The sequence below is a fragment of the Chamaea fasciata genome, unplaced genomic scaffold (assembly GCF_029207755.1).
Source record: "Chamaea fasciata isolate MVZ Bird 193981 ecotype frontalis unplaced genomic scaffold, bChaFas1.0.hap1 SCAF_3, whole genome shotgun sequence".
NCBI lineage: Eukaryota > Metazoa > Chordata > Aves > Passeriformes > Sylviidae > Chamaea > Chamaea fasciata.
The window spans coordinates 31,775,250-31,797,412 of record NW_027094088.1 but is presented as its reverse complement, the minus strand read 5'-3'; the positions used below and the strand labels follow the sequence as shown (position 1 = coordinate 31,797,412).

General features: G+C 35.9%; 1 protein-coding gene across 2 annotated transcripts in view; it reads right to left on the bottom strand.

The window, feature by feature from the left end:
- LRPPRC (leucine rich pentatricopeptide repeat containing) overlaps window positions 1-22,163 on the bottom strand; it is an 87,802-nt gene that overhangs the window by 44,142 nt on the left and 21,497 nt on the right. For both annotated transcript variants that reach the window (XM_066178501.1, XM_066178502.1), the window contains exons 12-22: window positions 19,361-19,479; window positions 18,646-18,739; window positions 15,380-15,449; window positions 12,245-12,272; window positions 9,937-9,994; window positions 8,683-8,789; window positions 8,391-8,468; window positions 7,196-7,309; window positions 5,862-5,992; window positions 4,342-4,427; window positions 2,504-2,708 (exon numbers count right to left, since the gene is read on the bottom strand). In XM_066178501.1, coding sequence (XP_066034598.1) covers window positions 2,504-2,708; window positions 4,342-4,427; window positions 5,862-5,992; window positions 7,196-7,309; window positions 8,391-8,468; window positions 8,683-8,789; window positions 9,937-9,994; window positions 12,245-12,272; window positions 15,380-15,449; window positions 18,646-18,739; window positions 19,361-19,479 — 1,090 coding nt within the window. The remainder of the gene's footprint in view (window positions 1-2,503; window positions 2,709-4,341; window positions 4,428-5,861; window positions 5,993-7,195; window positions 7,310-8,390; window positions 8,469-8,682; window positions 8,790-9,936; window positions 9,995-12,244; window positions 12,273-15,379; window positions 15,450-18,645; window positions 18,740-19,360; window positions 19,480-22,163) is intronic.

The window sequence follows — 22,163 nt, the reverse complement described above, 5'->3', positions numbered from 1 at the left end:
AACCAGTTCAAAAGTAAGACATATTTTAAGACAAAGTACAAGTTCTTTATATCCTTGCAGATTTTTGTCACACAACCCAAAGAAGGTTTATCACATCACATGACAGACCAAGACCATGTGGACTGTCTCAGTTTTTAACGTGATTTTCCCATCTTGAGAAATCGTTCAAGGTCAGAGATAAAAATCAGACAATTCAATGCAGGGGGGTAGTTCCCCTTACTCAGTGTCAGAAAAACCACAAGGTAAGTATGAGTTCTTTCTCCAGTTAACTCAGTTAAATGTTTCCCAGAATATTGAAGGCAAAATGTCCATTCTACTATAACACTAGCTTTTGTAAAGTTATGCAGTCCATCATCATTTTTTTCTTTTCCCTGCTCTGTTAAAAACTTTTAACTTGCACTAGGACTTGAGGAGGACTTAAGAATATCTGGGACTGGAAGTTAAGGGTAGATGAAAACACTTTATACCTAAAATTGTTGACATCTTCAAAAATGAACCACATATTCCTTTACAAGCAATTAAAAAGTTTGAAATAAATTAAGAACACAAAACATTAGTACAATCACTACTGTGGAACATTTAAAAATACCCCAGAGCCTATCTCAGAGGCATGCTGATGACCTGCAGCTAAATGACAACACTTCAGCATGATACTTGAGCTGTAGGACAGCAAAGAATAAGCACTACCGCTTATTTCAGTCACTCACAACTTTCAAAATACTCTTAGCGTATCTAAGAAAAACAAACAAACCCCAAACCACAGCACCTTCCCCTCGCCAAAAAAAGTGAAAATGCAGTTATTCCTCCTAAGCAAATTATGCAGAAAAAAAATCTCCCAAATTCTGTCTACCATCAGAGAAGATGCAGTCTCTCCACTCATAAGGTGGTAAAAAATCCATAAGAAATTAGCTTACTTTGTGTTTTATGTATGTATATGAAATATACATTATTATATGAAAATTAGCGCCTCTGCAGGTGAGGACCAATGACTTCTAGCCATACAATTCCACAGTCTGGAACTACTTTCTCCTTCATGAATCTAGTCTCATCAAAAGTCCCTTTATTAATAAAAAAACTCCAACCTTTTATAAAGTTTTCCCAAAAACTTCTAATCCAAAAGAATGTGGAATCAAATAAAAATAACACTCATTACTGTCCCCCTTTTCATCTGCACATGATCACACCTTTATCTACACCATCACACACTGCATCTTAAGTGAAAAAAAGCCCAAGTAGCAGCAGGTACACCTTGCATGTCAATGTGCATGAAGCAATTATGTAAAATGCAGCTGCTCTTATGCGCACTGCAAAGCAGATCAGATATTTTTCCGACACATTAGTTACATATGATTGCAGTTAAATTACTTTCATAAACATCTGCCTGGCTTGTGATGCAACCAAGGCAGTCACTGACTGAGAAGATGTACACTGTATTCCTAACTGTTGACCACTTCACTAAACACTGTTTTTAAAAGAGAATGTACACACATTATTACCTATTTTTCAAGAATTTTCGATCCAGAAATATTATACAGTTCTTGCATATGCAGAGTACCTACAAGAATTAAAAACCCCTACATGGCTGACTTACATGATACGATGAAAACATCACTTATTTCACAGGTACTATATTTATGCCAATAACATTTTGTTTACATGAACCAAATATCAAGAAATTGATTCATAAGCTCTAGCTACAAGTGCTGAAAATCCAGGAACTACATAAGTGACCCAAAAGAATAATACAAGGATTGTGCATATGGCAGAGGAAATTTGCCTCAATTTTAGTAAGAAGTTGTTGTGTAGTTCATACCTATGTTAATTGAAATATCCTACACCTCATAATGAAAATTTATGCAAAGGAATAATGCACATGAAATTAAAGGTACTTCCTACCAGCATGCCTGTACAAAATTCCTTTTCTCTAATGAATGGTATTAGAAGTTATTATATAGGCAAAATCCCTCGAATGTAACAGACCAGACAGTATTTTCTTTGCATTTTAAATTCAGCAACACAGCAGCCTACTGGCAATGATATCTGTTTATTTGAATCACATGAATTAAAAACACTTCAGTGTTCAACAACTGCCCTGCAACTCACCTGAGATATATTGGAAAGCACAGCAAAATGCTGCTGTTTTGATGTGAAAACACGTTGCACTTAACCACAAGAGCTGAGTCTGCACCTATCATGCTCTGAATAGCTACCCTGTCAAACAGACTTTAGAACAAACTAATTCATAAGCATATTCCAACATATAGCCACTTCATCTCTGATGTGCCCATAAAACACAGCTGTTGTTCCCATGATGTCTAGCTGATGAAAAGAGGTTTTGCTAAATTAAGAAAACATATTTGTTCATTACTACTCCGAGATCACTTCAGTAATTGCCTGTGCGTGAACACTTCCAGACACGTACACGCAGCTGCAAACTGCGTCCGCAGGTCCTAGAACACAAATAAATATAACTTGCTCCATCTGAAGCCCAAGCATAGCTTACTTTTCAAGGTGAACTGTAATCAGAGGGGCATGAAGGGCAGCAGTCTGCACCAACCCCAGGTTTGCAATGGCGTCATGTAATCGATTCACTCTTTCAACTTCACCTCTCGTGGCAGCAGCATTCAGGATGCGGAGCAAAGACGCAACCGTTCTGCCTGAGATAGGAACATCCTTCTCTTTCATCTCCGTTAGAATGTTAATAGCATCTACAATGAAACAACACAAAAGACCCTTAGGTAATTTCATGTAGGGAAAACAAACTGCTATTAAAACAGCATTTCAAACCCAGCAGGAATGTAAATTCTGGTGTATAATGCCGATTTCAAGTTAATTACTACTTGCATTTCTAAACGAGACTACAATTATAAATCCACAATAGCATGGTTTTATCATTTTGCTGCAACTTTGACTACAAATTATAGATAGGAACTGTGTGCCCACTCTGCACCACATAACCCTGTACAGTCTGCCCTATAGCTGCAAGATTCTACTAAATGGATGCTTTTATCGTTCAATGCTAACATCTGCTAAATCACTCCATTGTTTCTTCAGCAGATGGCTTGTCACGAGGCCAGATAATAAAGATATGTTTACACTGTATATACAGCCAGACTAATGGTCTGATACCGATAGGGCCTGTTTGCTGTGTCGATACTAATTAGCCAAGGAGAGCCAATGAAAGCCTTCTAACAGACTGCACGTTAAAACATTAGGTTCATTAAGCTTCATTAGCAAGGCGGAAACAAACATTTTTGTATATGGAATAAGTGCATTTTTATAATGTTCTTAATTATTGCACAGACAGAATGTTTTGACCACTTTACATTTGGCTACATTTCTGAATTATTTTATTTACTGAGGGACATTTATGGTCTTAAAAGCAAGCTCATATTTTCAAACTGCTTAATGTGGAGGTGGACATGATCTGATTTATTATGATTTGGACAACATCAGCTTTGTTTATTATTTTTCTAACAGTAAGCTTAATAAGAGGCCAAGACAAATTTCAAAGGAAGATCTTACATGAAAAAACTGTATTAGCTTTTTTGTTTTGTTTTACAGTGTTTTAAATAAAACCATTACATTTTGTGTCTATGCTTAGATCATGTTTTTAGTGTTAGTGTAGTTAGTACTCTACACAATCATAAACACGATATTCAGAATCACCTTTTAAAGCTAATGACAGTCTAGAGTTCTTTTCAAAGATCAACCAAACCACGTAAACCACAGAACCATGTTAGATTAATTACAAAAAATGGAAGAGCTAACAGCCTAATGCAAACATCTAGAAATATGAAATGGGTAGTTTGCAGAACACTTGTTAAAAAGCCAAAATTCCCAGGCAGTTTACAGATTGAATATAAAATTCAACAGCCAACACAAAAAAGAATAGTAACAAAAATATATACTTTATGGAAAGTTAAATTATTTTTTTGCAATACTTGGCTCCTATGAGAAGGTTATTTTTATAGGTTTTATGTTCAGCCTTCAGACCTTCTTAAGCAAAAACAAAGCCATTAGTCTAGGCACATACGCAATTTGTGCCATAAGTCATGATCTTCAAACTCAATCCAAACAGCAATGCTAATAAAAACTAGCTGCAGAAATGCAAAAAGCACTGAGCTGTGCAAATGTAAATGACAAGCTTGCCAATCCATTAAAACTAATGGCCTGCACTGTCCAAGCATCTCTGGTTGAATTCACATGCAAATTTGTATGCAAAATGTTCAAGCACTTTTCAGGACATGATATACCATTAATATCAACTCACATTTTTATTCTTGAGGCAAGATACCTTTATTATATAGCAGAAACAGACAATGAAAGCAAATGGATTACCTTCTAGTCTACCATGCTTTTCTAAGGCTTCTACCAGTGCTACGTACTTTCCACTGTCAAGAGCAACAGGTGAATTCCTAGGGAAGCTGGAAATTAAAGCATTAAGAATTTTATCAACAGAGGCTCACATTTTATAGCTTCAGCTTAAAGATTTATTTTTAAAAGTACATAACACAACAACAACACTAAGAGCTAAAAATGATAGTGAGTCTTAAAGGAAAAATCTGACGGAATTGAAAAGATGCATCATGAGAACGTGATTTAAAAACAGAATCCATGCACCTTCCCACCCTCAAAAGCCAAAGGTTATGTTTCTGAGAAAGAGTCAGATGGTTTAATTAATTATTGGATAGTTATTGCATAAAATAGGGTATTTTTCAGAAGCCTGGGAAGAAAACAGTGCAGATGACTGGAACAGGGCTATAATCTCTTTGACAGAGAGGTTGAAACTATTCACCTAAGTTAAAAGCCACTATTTTGAACTTCCTGCTATGTGTTGTTTCTTTTCCCTGGAAGTACTAAAAGTTAATTCCTCCACTGCTGCTTCTTTGTATAACAATCCAAAGAGACACTTCTTTGCAATATGAGGCTACGCTTGAGGCAGATTAGTAAAAATGCGTTAGGGCAGCAAAACTCCAGCAGAAGACTGAGTTTCACTTCCTGCAAGCTCACTCTGGAGACTGTGAGAGTGCAGAAATGCAGCCAAAGCCAACACACAACCCTTATTTGTAGAGTGGTAAAATTCTTGATATTCACAGCTCAATCATTTCACATCATTTCTAATACTAGCAGGGTGTAACGAACCCCTGCCTGCCACCCTATTGTAAACCTAAGCAAGTACTTTGTGGGTGTATGTGAGAGAGAATCTGAAATACATAATAACTTGTTTGTGATTCACTATAGCATCAGACCAAAAGGAGCCTTTCGAGGGAAAAAGGGGCAAATAGAAGGATCATCTGTAAGAATTTGCTCCAGGCTAAGTCACGCATGGCATGTTTTAGCTGGGAGCTAACTTTTACAGCCAAGGTACATAGAACTGAATATAAAAATTTAAAACAGAATGCTTGTTGATAGTCTTAAAGTAACACTACTAAACACTGCTATTCTAAAACAATATAGGTGTCCTGCACTCCAAACACATTCTAGGTGCTTTGTAACACACAATACAGGTACCTATATTTAACTGTAAATTAAGCCAAAATTCAATTTAGACACTATGCATGTTTAAAATAAAAAAAAAAACCCAACAAAACAACATCTTATGTAGCAATCTGCCTTTTTCAAAATAAAAATTAAAAACAATTACTGACCACACAAAGTACCTGCTTCTAATGTTCAGTTAAACAAAGCAAATTTTTTGTTTCCAAAAACCACACCCATGACTGTTTTAAATGCACATACATTGTTGGGGAAAACTAATTAAAAATGGATGAGGGGGTTAATACTCAACCTACTTAATTCAACAAGGTCTGTGTATCAGCATAAATCTCTGTGACATGTTTCAGTGCCGGTGTACTTACACTTTTTCTTTCAGGTTCATTGCCTCTTCTACATTATCATGTCGACAGCACAAATTTATTAAGGCTGCATAGCCACCGACAACCATGTCCGGTTCGTATTTGGCTTTCACTTCAAGGGCTTTTTGCATATTCTAAAAAAGGAACAAAGCAAAGATGTGAACTAGAGGAAAAGTCAATCTGACATTATGAATCTTATACGTTCAGTGTGCAGTTACATGACTGCTTTAATGCTTTTAGTAGTGTAGGATCACATCCGAAAACACCCTGCTGTAATGCTTTAGCAAATTTTAAGAGTGAAAGCTGTTTTGCAAACATTATTTTTGTAGAACACCTACATTAATTTGAGGGTATACTTCTAAACGAATTTTCTTGCTTTGCATTTACATTTCTTGCATTTTTTTAATGTAAGTGACTTTTATTTTAATCCCAAGACCATGCACATGATTAGCATATTCTAAAACAGTTCTTATTTACTTCGAATTCATAACCATTTTCATCCAGTACACTGCCAAACACATAACAAAACTACTTCCTAAAGAGTAAGAAACTACTTAATAATTCCATAGAAAGCTTATTTTTCTATACATTCTTATTCATACATTTGACCACTTTAAACTTGCAATGGTGTTTGCATCTAGGCTTATTTCATATGCAAAACTGTAGAGATATACAGCCGAGATATACAACTCCTCCTAAACTGTGTTCGTGGCAACAGAGAATATTTTGCTATCATCTGCACAACTGTTACTGTTCCTATATATCCAGCTTTATAGGCAGGATCATACTGAACAAGAAACTGAACAAAAGTGCGGTGATACTCCACAAATTACAGACACGCACTAAATGAATGTAAACTACAGCTGGACGCCTGCCGAACGAAGGCAAGAGACCCTTTATCTCAGAAGAGCTTTCCTCCTGCAGGAAAATGGAATTTCAATCCCTGCATTAACAACCTAGTAATATTTGAATTGCAAATGACTAGTGCATGTATCAGTTGCTTGACAATCTAGATATAAGAGACCGGAGCCATGGCTTGAAAGGACATTTGGCATGTATGATAAACCTATCACAGCTGTTACTATCATTCACTTTGCAGATTATTGTAAACAATCTTCAGCAACCCCAAAACATGCCATTCAAGGTGTTGCTGAAATTAGTTAACCTTTTGATTTAATTGCTTTTTGCACTTATGTTTGATTTATAAGCATCAAACCATGAAACCTGAAGCACTGCACTTGTCTTTGCTTAACGATGTCTTTCAATATCACAGTCATTTATGTCCCTTTAAAAATATAGCTATGTGTTTCCAATTATCTCTGCATTGCTTACGATACCTCTTCTTCACAAAGAGCAAGTATGAGTTGTTTCAAGACATCTGTAATAGGCTGGTTTTCAGCTTTTCGCTTTTCTAGCTTCTTCTCCAAAGCAGACACGTCAGATTTAGCACTCTAAATGGAGGTAACAGAAAGAATGTCAATTGCAAAAACACCCTTCCCTGAACAACTTGTCGGATCACTTTAATAAAAGACAGACAAAATAATCCTCTTCTTTCATACTCCAAGAAATTTTTTAATCATTTAAGGTGCTTTTATCTGTTTAAATAGTGCCTACTAATTGAAGACTTGAATCAGAAAATAGTAAAAAAAACCCTCCAACATTAAGTTGCATCTCTATAAAGGTCAACATTGCTGTCTCTCTCACACTCAGTTCTTTGTGTTCAGGGAAGTAGGGGATAGAAGCCTGTTTCTTTTCCCAGCTCCACTTTGCTCAGATCAGAAACGTAAAGACTTGACACTCGACCATTAGAAGCAGTATGGATTTATATGGTTCCTGCCACTCAAGTGGATCACTGTAATTTACAAACTCACACCACTACTGTTAACTAACTAGAACTTTCAAGAAAATATCTACCAGACAGGGAAACTGAGGCATGAAACCTCCGCCAACTCCAAGGTCAAGTATCAGGTCTATGTGAAAATCTGGACAGCCTTTACTCCTACTCTGGAAAGTAACCTCTGAACTTCAAATGGTAGATTTAAATAACGTTAATATACTTCCATGACCTGAAAGCTAGTGATTACACTTCATCTAAAGGCCATATCCAAACAGTGTTATTACAGTAAGAACAAGCATAGCTATCTGTGAATTTACTTCTGGAATGTTGTCTGTAGACAGGGATTTTTTATGGCACAGTAACCTTGCATCCTGAAATTCAGTAAGACGAAAATATCACTGATCTCCCCCAAAGTTCAATCTCTAAGTAAGCGTATCATACTCAAAAGGTTCAAGGTAATTATACAATAGCAATGGAAAAAAAAGCGTGTTCCGCAGCATTCTTACACTGACTTGAAACAGCATTTATTAAATGTATCCCTTTCACATTAGAAATGAAACCAACTACAACAGTGAAAAATCATAAAAGGTTAAAAGGCTTACATATAATCACTGCATGAAGATATTTAGTTTGCAAAGGAGAATATATTCAGAGATTTTTTTTAGATTCAAAGTAATTGCTATAGAAGCACAGACCTTAATTAATTCAGGAACTTGAGAGGCGTCCAGCAGTCTGCAAATGCCGCTGTAGTGGCTTGTAGGGATAACTATATTCTGTACCAAGAGGTGGGGAAAAAAAATTATATGAGTTTTGAAACACAACCAAACTGAAATTTGTCTAACAGAAATTATCTCAGACGTAATTCGAGTCTCCAGCTCTTGCATGTCATTGAGAAGTGGTCTGGTTGTACTTAAAAGCAGCAATTTCAAACCTAATAGATACATGTCAGGCAGGACAGGCATTATGTAGCAAAAAATGAAATGGTACCATCTTCTTCAGCTGATGGAAGTATTGTCTCAAACGCTCCTCCTTGGCCTGTACCTCTGAGTCACTCATGCTGTCAATCAAGTGATAAAGAAAATAGCCAACAGCTTCTGTGGAAAAAAACAAGAGAAAGCATTCCACTAAAATTACCGAGACTGTCATGTTATCAAGATTAATTTATAAGAAATCATTTTGGTGTGAGATGTCACCCTGATGAGAGGCTCTGAAATGGCAACAATGATCACTGAGGCATAGAGATTATGTGGTTTGGGAGCACATATCTAACTGGTGAGTGAAAGGAATATTAATTATTTTCAGACCTAGTGACAGCTTTTCAGTACAGAATCTTACTTCAATCTATTTTTTCCACTACTGTGTGACAGAAGTGGTACTGCCCAAGGCCTTCCCCCCCTTTCCTGCCTGCTACCCCAAATAGTTGCCACAAATATTTTGTCATTGCTCAAAAGAAAAAACAGATTTCTAACACTTTGCATATTTATTCTGTACATTTTACCCATTATAGTCCATTACCAAGCTACACTAAATATTGTAATATTAATATAACAGCATACAGAAATATTTCAACCATTCGAGCAAGTAACACTGAAGAAACTGCCTATTAGCCAATGAAAGTCAAGATGAACAGATTTCATCAAATTATGCTAAGTTTCTTATCTATGCAGTGCAAAAATATGTGGGGTCCTGTAGCACTTCCCAGAACAGGAAGAGCATCAAGTATTGTCTTCTCAAAGGTTAGCTGTCCCCAACCCTCCTTGCCCCTCTGGCTCTGAAAGGAGGGGAAAAAACCAAACCTTTTTTTAAAAAAAACCACATTAAACTAAAAAGTATACTTATTTCAAGGTAGAAAATTTGGGATATTAAGTAGCATTTTGCCTCAAAAAATGAGTACCTGTACTACCAAAGGTAAAAGTAGGTTGAAAAACTGGTTGTTCTTTTTTTTTTTTTAAGTATTTAAGCACTGATACTGTATTCCTTCTAAATCTCCGTTTCTATCTATAAATTTATAAAAATAAATCATTATCAGCAAGATTTGTTCATAATTCTAAAAAAAAAAAAATCTCCTGGATCTCAGAGAATATGCTCTGATTATTTGAATCAGGATTTTACCCAACATGTTTTCAAATTTCACTTTCAAAAAGAAGCAATCAGTGTTTACTGTTGTAATCCCTCAAACCCATCATTACACAGAAGAACGGATTTGTGGATAAGTTACAATCATAGAAATTGAAACTCTACCAGTTGGTCCTGGAGGCGTCAGGCAATAACGTTCATCCTTGTACAACAGTTCTGTTATCTGGTAAGACAGAATAATCGTACATTGCAGCCAAAAGAAGCAAGCAAGGACAAACAGTATCTGAAATTGAATTCTCAAAATAATAAAGCATCTCCCTGTTAAAGTATTATTCTTTACCACATCATAGTCATTCCCTAAGAAACACAAAGGGGTTTTTTTGCTAAATAATAGGGTTTTCTTGAAAAAATATTGCAAAGAGAAATGCTTTCTGAGGTATAGCATTAAGACAGAGAGAACTCCAGTATTCTGTTTATATATCATTCTACAGGAAGTTAGCTATCCTAAGACACTGCTTAAAGTGTGTCACTCCTGAAGATGCTACAATTATGTTCCAATTTACCAAAAGGCTGAAATTGTCCTAAAAAGCTTGTTTTTTTTTTTTATATCTGAAAAAAGCAAGTACAAAAAAAATAATAAAGGAATAACATTTATCATGCTCTACTAGAATTAAGATAGCTAGGATAGCAGTTGTAAATAAGGGCGATTTTGAATGACAAAACATACGTTCATAAAAATTAATTACATTCAACTACATTTAGCACTCGTTTGATCCATCATGCAAGCCAAAGAAATATATAGACTTTCCTTCCCCTGAAAGAAAAGCATTTAGCCAAAAGCCCCCACATCCTACCTACAAATACTTTAACCTAAACAACATCACTGTAAAAATCTTTAGACTGTTAAGGAAATTAAATAATTTTCAGTAATTAAATCTTCAATTAAAAACTGAAATTGTGTTTCAAGAATTTTTGTTTTATCTCCTATGATGCTAGAATGCAATCTGAAAGCCAGAAGGAGATGCATTTTCACTGCCAAAGTGCAGTGTTTTAAGTAATGACAAAGAAAAGGAACCCTCACTTTCAATTGTTGATGAAAATGGAAAAATAAAGACAGAAAATACCAAATGTGCAACTGAGTACCTTATCTATTACTTTTCTACCAACACCATGGACACTGTTCACAGTTAAACTACAGCTGTTTTACTTCCCTTTTCCCCTCATCTTCCTATGATAAATCAATACACACTGCAATAAAATCCACAGAAGTCATAACAGTTCTTTTGACTCAAATATCAGTATAGTAAGAGTGATGAATTATAGGAAAAAAAGGGTAGTATTATTTCTGTTTCTAGGTGTCTAATTATTTCCCAAGTTAGCATTTCTTATTTTAGAAGTGCAATGCATGTATTTAGTTTTAAACTTAGTGAAGACAACAAAATTTATTTTTCTTCCACTGTGATGAAGAGCAGAATTAACTCTGGATATTTCTTCACATGCAGACCACCATTACTTCAGCTTTCTGTCTTTAAAAATTATTTTCATAATGGGACCAATAAGAGACCTCCTTTTTTCTTTCCCTACTCTTCCTTTTTTTTTTTTTAATTCAAAAAGGGAAGAAGACAGGCAGCAGACATAAACACCCTCTCACCAGAATCATCACATAACATTAAAAGGTAGCAAAATGCAAAAAAAACTCTGCACTGATTTTATGCAAATCATTGATCAGTGACTTCCCAAATCTCAATTTCCGTTTCGTTCCAAGATTTCTTTGTGAAATCTAAAACACACTTCTATTAATCAGCAGCTACAGTACTGAAGAATAATAACAAAAAGGACAGTGCATCCCTTCCCAAATTCTGAAACCACAACCAAAGGAGTATCTACCAACATCTCCTCTATTCTAATGCTGTGCAAAATATAATAACCAAGTTATATTGCAGTGTCTTCCTAACGCAGCGCCCTAATGTAGGGTCAGCAAGATGATCAGTAATTTCCCTTCGAGTTCATTCGGTTAATTTCTTTTATCTGGCTTTGACTTCAATGCTTTAAGTCATTTAACAGAAACTTTGAAAAATTATGTCTCCCTTACTAGTGTACTAACACCAGTGTGAGGACAGGAAGAAAGTTCAGGGAGGGCAGGAAAGTGAATTGATGCCAGATGGCACAACCATGGCAGACTATGTTCCAGAAGCTAAAATCACGTTCAGCTGTAACTGCACTGATCTAAAAATTGTAGTAGAATAAGCTAAATGACATGGTAACAGCACACTTGATTTTTCACAATTTCACTTAACTGTCCAACTTGAAAACTCAGTTTGATACACTTGTCCGATCTGCCATTGACAGAAGTCTTAATCAAATTAATCAGGTCCACAATTTTCAGCCTCAGGATTCGGATTTACAATAATGCACCATAAACATGCAATGCCTAAAGAAGCTTGATTTTATTTACAGTTTTATCTCCACTTACCTTGCTCCATAGATGTACATCATCTGAGCTGAAGAGGGCAGCAAAGGATAACAAATTAAAAGAAACAAAACGATTTTACTCTTGTAGCTTTCTTTAAAACAACACAGAACATTAACACTGAGGATCTCACTTAGGTGAAATTAAAATACAATAATTGCCACATACTGTTTAAACTAATTTTGTAGAGAATAACTTTAGGACTTTTTACTACACTCAAGATAGTCATAATTTCTGCTAAAAAACTTCAAATAATGCAACGTTCCAAATAGATCAACTACGATTAAAAAGTGTTTTAGTTTTGGTCTTAGTACAATTTTTCAACGTATTCTAATAGTACATTTGTGTTTTATACTTCTCTATTTAGCATTTCAAGAAAATACACTTCACTCAAGATGCACTTTACATAGGAAACATTTGATACATAGAATTTGCTAGAACAAAAAAATCTAACTCTCCTGTACATTAGACTTTTAATACACCAAGACAACTCCAGGCAGCTATTAATGCATTTATACTGTGCAAAAAAAAAGAAAGTAATCAAATCTCTTAAGGTAGGTATAATGTTCATTACAGTGAGAGAAACACATAGTATTTTAAAATGTAAAACATAGAACATAGAATTTCTCTCCTCATAGACTGAAACAGAACTTGAGGAAGAACACATCCCTGTACATCATGAGGTTACAACCAAAAATCACATCAACCAGTTCACTAAAATATAAAACCCTGCACATCTTAATGTAAACCAGCTGTCTCTAGTATTAAAACCCTGATATTTTCCTGTAATTTGCAGAACTTCAAAATTCTCATTAGAAGCTATACCTTTTCAGGAACTGTAACTTTTCAACAACTGTAAAACAGCATTAACATAGGCAAGGTAAGAGAACAGAAACTTATGACACATTTTTATCTTCCTGTAGTTCTCATTGGAGAAAAATAAGATGTCAGGGTGAACAGATGCACAGAAGCTTGAATGCATTCAAATAAGTTTAGGATTCTATTTAGGAAGTTCAAGCCTATGAAACATTTGCTCTTTCTGTGCAACGGCCAGTTGTATTTGAAAATGAGTCAAATGCAGGTCCACACAGAGGGAAAAGAAAATGCCATCTGTGAGGTTAGTTAAGCTTTGTTGGGTGAACTCACTCCACCACTGACAGGATGACAATGAACTGCAGATATCAAATGCATCAATTTCCTAAAGTACTTGACTCTGAAATAGTAATGGTACATCAGGCAAATAGAATGGGAATACTTTGAAGCAGTTACTAGAGAAGAGTGGTTTCAACAGAAATCCATAAACCAGTCTGCCACAGACATTGTTCATGCGTCCCTGGCCTCCCTACCCTGTACTTTTGTACTCCAATCCTGAACTTGGGTCATTTGAACACTCAAGACCTGCATTTAGCCATAAAATTTTGCTGTGGTCTTTACAAAACCTACAAATATTCTTTCTTCTCTCCTATCATACCCTCAAGTTTCATGCTCAGGCTGTTCTAGCCATTAAGTTTAAAACAGAAAAGGCAACATGAGTGGGTATGCTTTCAGAAATAATGTAAGGGTAAAATCTGAGCACAGGTGACCTTGAACACAGTGGCTGACAGCAGGTAGCAAAAAAGGCAAAAAAAAGACTATGAAACAGATAAACAAAGTTATGCCACACTTAAAAGTGGCAAGGAAACCTGAAGTAAAAAGCAAAAAACCCCCACCCCATCCCCCCCCCCAAATCACATCAAAAGACCCCTAACCTTAATTTCCATCAGAATTGTGAGTTTTTAGCCCAGATGTTCAGCCACTGTTGTAATCAGAACAGCAGGAACTGCTCCCACTATGAGGAGAGTAACTGTTACACTTGAGCAGACTACAATTTTTAGCAACTAGTTTGCTAGCATGATGATCACATTTAAAGATACTTTAAATCACATTCTGCACACCTGCACAGTTCCCCAGTGGCAGGGATATTTCAGGCTAGTGTAGGTTGTGTGTGGTAAACATTGGCATGGTTTGCTTTCTAGTGGAAGTCCTACTTCAATTGGATATTTATCTATACTTATAGAGAGAAAATGTATTTAGAAAATCTGTTTCTTTAATAAATACATTTGAAACAGATGATTCTGGGGCTGACTACTTAAAGAAATAGCAATATACTCCTACTGGATCTAAAACATTATTTCACTCAGAGGCCAAGGTCAGCTAGGGCCTAGCTAACAAACCAAATTTCAACACAGGTTTGCTTTTCCTCCTCATTTTCCCATGATATAACAGGACCAGCTAGACATGCAATTTACTAGGAAATTATTTTGGTCATATTCACCTGTTATGTTTTACTAATATCCAACTCAAACACAGTTCTAATTCACATTCATTACAAAATTCCAGGAAATAACAAAATCAGCCTTCATACCCTGGTCATCAGTAATATTAGGTGACTTCTCTTGTTCCCTGTGGTGTAGGCATGCTGAAAAAACCCTTATCATTCCCAGTCCTAAACATTTGACCGGGGCAAGCAGTGTGTGATAGAAGCGTTTGCTAATTCACATATACCTATGTAAGCTTAGGACAACCTTGCAAATTCACAAGGAACCTTCCTTGCAGGACAGAACTATATGACTGTGAACACAAAGTCCTGGCAATGTAGCTCAGAGCTGGGTGTTATACATGAGAGTTCAGGAGCCATATTAACCCAGAGGGCACAGGAAGTTAGCAGATGCAGCAAAATATTCTAGGCTTCTAATAGTATTTCATCTTCATCAAGCACCCTATTACTTTACTGGTTAATAGTCATCCTCTTTAGGGAAATTTTACAGTAGCACAGCTGTTTATAAAAAAAGTGAATAATGATAAACCCCCAAATGTTTACTACCCTAGGTTTATATACTGGCAAATAGCACAGAACAAAGAATAATGACATTCTTTTTCATCTACTATAGATAATGTTTCAAGTGTATGCTCATACATAGCAGAGGCAAGGAAGATGAAGAAAGCAGCGAGGAACAGAACCTCCTACTAGACGTGGAAGGCTACTTTTAAAACATGGAGCAGGGGGCAAAAGACTGGACAGACTTGTCCACAACAAGACAAAAAAGAGAGGAAACTTTGTTACACAGGGAAAAAAAAGTATTCATAGAAGAACCTTACCTTTTAAAACCCAAGATGAGGCTGTTTCTAAACAGACGATAATCAACAGCAGGTGTACTTGGTGAAGACACTGTAAATGAAAGCAAAGTTTCTCAAGTCATTGTCAAAAAATCCGTGAACTGCAACATCTCAGCAGATCATATAAATAGACCATCACTAGAAAAGCTATTTTGATAGCTTACTAAAAGCTGACAAATATTTATAAACCAAGATTTAAAATATCCAAGTGTTTGAAACAGTCCTGGTTTTATCAGCTCTAAATCTCATCCATTTCAAAAGCAATCAAATATTCAGAGAGTGAGAAGTTTTCCCTCTACATTGCCTTTAATGTCAATAGTTAATAAACTAGCGTTTTATATGTATTTTTAATTGCATAAAGCACCTTCACACCTGTAAGAGAGTACAAGACCAATTCCAAAAAGCAAAACAAACCTCAAACAATACTAATCAAGAAAACCTGAGATACTAATATTAGTCTTAGAACAAAAAGAAAAATCCACTGAAGGCAAATGGTTTGCTAATTGCTTCAGACTGAACACATGCCTTAAAACAGGTTTTAAATTTTTGCCGTTTATTTTTTTAAATAATAATAAAACCAAAATTTTAAAAATCCAAGCAAAAATCAACGGCACACCACTTTAAGTGTTTGCTTCTGCTAGTATAAATTCCCTGACAAGAAAGAAAAAGTAGTTCCACCTAAATTAAATCTAAGGGGGAAAAAAGGGACAAATATACAGTTCAACACTTTTTTATATACAATAATATTTGAACACAAAGGAAACTACAAAATCACTTAAAATCAGATGTCCCTGAGAGGTCATATACAGTTATGCTTCATGTCCTCATCTTTACATCATTGCTTGTCTAAATATTCCGTGGCATTCTACCTTCTTCCTGTAGAATTGCTGTCTCTCATTCCAGCACCACAGACCAGCAAAGAAAAGAATACAGTAGTGGGTGCATTTATGTCCTGTATGAAGTTATCATCATCTCACTTCAGCTTCACAATGGAATTAACTACTGTAAAAACCTGACTGCACATGGCCCTTTCAGCAAGGGCTGCAATACAGTAGAAGATAACCAAAATAAAAACACCAGCTCTAAAGGAACCTGGGAAGTCAAAGGCAAGAACATGCTAAGAGCACTCCATCAGTTTAACTCCAGTTTTAAATGCTGGAACCTTTCTTTTTGTTTGAAAAATCTCAAGTAAAGTTGGTTTCAAGACACCCTCAATAGAAATTCTCCTCCAGCAGTATATTAAACTTTTTGCTCATAAAAAGACGAGCAGAAAAGCATGTTAGTATGCTCAGCTGCTGCTGGCAATCGGCAACCTGGTTTCCTTAGCAACAAACAAGTCTGAGAAAATCAAGGGGCTGACAATGAAGTGGAATGGAACGGCATGATAAAGGGAAAAAGCGGCTCTCATGTACACTGCCTTATGTGCCCAGATTCCTCAGCTGATGCTTCAGAGTTTTCATCTTGTCAGGAGCAGAAATCTATATATTTTAAGGCATAAGAAGCTGAATCAATACACCTAGATAGCAGCCAGCATTAATAACCAACCTTTGCCTCCTGACTACACTGATGAGAGAATCTCAAACTATTTTCCATACTGCATCTATTTTTCCCTCTTTGTAATACTGCAAAAGGAGACAAGTCAAAAAGGAAAAAAAAAATCAGCTGTTTAATATCTGTGCCTTATCATCACATAGGTGCTAATTAGATTTACTAGCATTCGTTTCAGCTTGGTAAACTATTTACGAAGTAGCTTCCTTTAAAGCTCAAGTTCAAAGAAATTTGATATGTCTCCATGAATTATTAACCCTGGTCTTTGTAAACAGAAATACCACTACAAGATTTAAACTCACAGACAATGGCTAAACAATATACTATGTGATACTAATTTTGTGACAGTAAGACAGAATTCAACTTATGCTATGTGCCTGTGTCATACTTTTGATATACACATTTACCGTATACCAGGCATACATGTATTTGTGTATTACAACACATTAAAACCAGTCTGTTTCAGTTAACCAGAATGAATGGAGGGGTCCACGTTTTCATGGAGGAAAAAAACCACCAAACTATTTCACATTCCAGAAGAGATTTCATTGTTGTTAATAAAGAGTCCTTCTTTGAAAAAAGAATCCAATTTTTTATTTTAGGTACTTCATTTATTTAGCGTCAATGGTTGAGTTTTTTCTTTTCTTTTCTTTTTTTTTTTTTTTTTTTTGGTAATAAAACCGAACAAAATACTGACAAAATGTAAGGTGAATCTGGAAGATTCACTAATTGATAACTCTCCAATACCAAAATCAAATCACTGATTAGTAACTACTCAATTTTCTTATCTGCAACACAATGGCTTCCCAGAGTCATGATATAAAGACTACTTAGTTCTGTATTTGTTAAATAAAACAGTTAATGACAACTGCAGCAAGCAACTACTTAAGCTTTTCCCTGAGCCTTGGATAAATAAAACTGTTGTTTACAAAGACATTTTTCTCTATCAGATTTAGCCCAAGTTTAGATATTTTATTAATATCTCAATATACTAGGAATATAAAAACTAATTATTTAAATTTTGAAGAGAATCACATGTTCCTACTTAAGCAAGCAAATTATCCTATCCCATACAGTCAGTCGACGACACAAATTAACATTTGTAAGCACTGAGCATCAGAACAGTCTTTGGAGAAAACTCTTAAACATGCTACAATTCAATGCCCAATTAACCAATCACATTTATACACAACTTCTATGACCAAGAGATCAGCAGAACACCCTTAGGTTAATGTCAGTGACCATCGGATCTTTAAAGTTGGCTCTTTCCTAAGTAACTCGAGTACATCAGAGCTGTATCATTCCTTGCTTTCTGGAGTCATTGGTGCTGCAAACAAAAGCAATCCCAGCACTAATCACCTCACAGGCCTTGTGAAAAACAAACTCTTTGCTTAAGCTCTCAAAGTACACGAGTGTCACATTCCTGTCACAATGACAGTAAAGCTGTTATTTGGAAATAACCATGACTACATGTAAATCTTATGGCCAAGTTCAATACTAAAGAATTAAACTACAATTTATGGTTCAGAATTGGTAGTTTCAATCTGACAAGTCATCATAGAAGACCTCACATGAGCACATTGCTCGAGTTTCCCACATACGTTGAAACCTCATATATAAACACAAGTACATCTCTTAGCCTACAACCAATCCACACTAACAACAAGTACATAGTAAAAAGCAACATGAAAACTACTCACTTATAGAAAGAACTTTGTCCAGTCTCCCCCGTAGCGCTTCAGTTCTTAGCTCTGCTACATAGAGGCCAACGCTTTCAAACAGGCAGCCATTTTCCTGGAGAAAAAGCAATCAACCATGGAACTCCACACAGAGAAGACTGCCTGATAACTCCTGTCTTTGAACACTTCCTTCCCAAAGGCAGCTGTTGAGAACATGGAAGGTGCTCTACAGAAGTCTATATGGCAGCCAAATGAGTTGCTACTGACCAAAATTGTTTCATTTTGAAATCAACTGCAAGAGACAAAGTTGTGAAAGGCAGAAAGACTGGGACATTTAAATTTGGTCTCCAATTCTCAATTTTTTAGCAAGTAAAAAAACCTATTCACCAGAAACAGTCGTAGTACTTCCAGTCCCCAGTAAAAAAAAATTTAAAAAAAAAAAAAAAGGGCACTATTCATTCATTTACTTTTCCAGTTCAGGAAACAAAAAGCTACTAGGTCTGGAGCAAAATACTTTGGTTAGCTCTAAAGAAGAAAAAGAAAAGCAGTAGGAAGAAGACATGATAAACAAACCATCACTGCAACAACTGTTCGAAAAATATTCTAAATATTCTGAACAGGCTTTATCATACCAGGTTCATGTTTGGAGCACTACTGGGATCTAAAGCCCTCACCAAGAACATAATATAAGAAGCCGTGTAATGGTCATTTTTACAAATTTTACATGTAAACTCACCTTCAGCTGGGCATGGGCAGTTTCAGTATCAGCAAAGTTTTTAAAAACATAGTCTGTATATGTTTCTGCATCAAGTTCCACTCCCAGTTTGTGCATCAATTTGAGAACCTCAAAGATACCTATCAAGGCAAAATTAATTAGGCTAAGCGTTCAGAAAAACAAAAAAAATTCAGAATCAACATGTAAAAATAAATGTTGCTTTACAAAAAAAAGAATTGTCTCCTCAATTTCCCTCCTTGAAATTGCCAAGAAAAATCCTGCATTTCTATTCTAGGTATTAATAGAATTCTTAACTGTGAAACTTAAAATAGATATACAAAACCTCATATTCTGTGCTGTACTATAAAAGCCATGAAAGTTCAGTTTGGAAATTGCTATTATCCAAAATTATTTTCTAACACAGCTAATATATGAGTTAGTCATGTTTACAGAACATCCTACAGAGCTATGTATCAAAATGTCCATATTATTTTGCATAAAAAAGAAATCTGAAATTTAATGTAAAGCACATAAACTCAAGATGCAAACACATTCCTCAACACATCATACATTCTTAGCTTTGTTCCCAGTATCCAACTCTGATTAGCATTAGTGTTCAGGACTTTTCTCTGGACCTGTTTAAAAGTAGTAACATGTTTGTAATCAAATTGGTTGATTACCCTACAACACATCAGCTTCAAACTGGAAGTTCAGAAAAAGCCTGGAGTCTCCCAAGCCCAGTGAAGCTACATTGTAACTTTTACAGGGTTCACATCATGTCACACAACTACACTGTGTATCACTTCTGGAGAGTCACATCTGAAGACAACAGATACCAAATACTAACAGTCCAGCAACTAGAGTGTAGTTTTAGAATATATGTCATTTTTTTTAATTGCTCACACTCTTCTGATTTGCAGAAACTTCTTACAGTAACCTTAGCTACCAAACTCTGAACCCCTGTCAAAACCAATACAGGTATAATAATTTTTTGCTGGTGTAAAAGTGATTTGTCAGTTGCTGCAGGACACCAGTACCAAACAGCATATGTTTTTTTCAACTTGCATTTCATACTTATTACTTTGAAAATGTCCAAAGTCCCTGCCTTTGCCCTGGAGTGCCACCTATGGAAAAGTGACACTTCCATGAATATTTTATGCAGTGCACTATGGTGCAAATAATCAAATGTGAATTCCCTTTGAGCACTTGAAAATACATGCAGGCAAGTCACACTAGATTAAAGTCGCATCATCTGTTCGAGTTTGCCTTAAACAAAACTCTGATTTTTGGACCAGAATCTGCAAAAATATGAATAAAGAATTAATTTCACTAAGTCCTTCTTCATACCTTTCAAATGTTGACAGCTAGTTTCTATTCCATGTTTTCAACATCCCAGAAAATATATTAAGTCCTCTTATGCTGAAACCTTTTCAAAAATAACCGTAACAGTAAAAAGTTTGAAGACCAAGAACTAGATCCCACAGTGAATAAGGTGTGGTGCACTCAGGAGGTTTGAGCCCAAGCCCGTATGCAGAAGAGTGCAGGAAACAAGCTTGTTAAGCAAGCCCACCCCCTAGCAGACAGACCAGGGCACAGTTCCCGAGCAGGAAAGGGCAGGTGTGAGAAACAGAACACCAGCACAACAGCAAGATGTAGGTATCACAACCATATTGCACTGCCAAAGTAATCACAAGCTTCAAATGCAAATATGTGTTGCAGCATTTTTTTTTTTTAAGGTGGCTGATGTACAATTTTTGGGGGGACAGAAGATTAATGAAACCAACACAGAGTTCTACAGCTTTGAATACATTTTCTACCTCACCAAAAGCAGCACTACTTTATAGTCAAATAAACATCTTCCACAATACTAAGCAATGAAACATTTCCGTTTCAGTTAAAAAGATTTGAGCATTATGTACGTGGACTTTTATAAATTCTTTGCTTTTCATACTGGAAAATGCACTGACCTCTTCTCTCTCCCAACCAAAAACAGACTGAAAAAGAAAGGCACAAAAGGGCACTCATGTTCATGCAGAACACTGGTCTCACAAACTTTTTTGAGAAGACTCCCCCAAATATACATGTATATTGATTTAGAAATTATTCACACATACAGAACTGTACTGATATATTGTGGGCATTATCAAACATACACAAAAATAGAAAGCCAAAAAGGATAAATTATTTATTTGCTAACAGCCCACTCACAACCCAAAGGATTGCCTTGCACACCCCACTCTGGAGACCATTGATCCAGAAGACTGGGCATGACTAAAACCCCCAGTCAAGTCTTGGTCATCTCCCTGCTTGATCAAGAACAGGCTTTTTGAGATCTTAGGCTGACATATGTAAGTACACAGGAGCTGAGTATACAAAATCAAATAACTGAGTAAAAAGAGGGCAGAAATCGGAAACAAAACAGAAGTCAAACAACTTCTTTTTGTCAATACTGGAAACACCACTACAACACAACAGAACAGATTCCAACCTCAAATCAGTATACTGAAGAACAAACATAGGAGAGATGAACTATGAGGTGGTCATAACTTTTATATGGTAGGGCAGCTTTTCAAAAAACTGAAAAGTGAGGCTTGCATTACAGTCTACCATTCATTTCTTGAGGTTCTCACAGTGAAGTCATGCCTACTCCCTACAGCAGTCCCACGAGAACAGAATGAATTTCTAAGGCAGTTAAGTACAGTTCTACATGTGCAAGGGAAGTTAAATTCGGCTTTAAGCAGTTTTCTGAGGAAACAAAAAAACCAAAACTTCAGTTCAAATGATGCCTTAAGTTTTAGCTTTCACATTTTCCACATTCTGTACT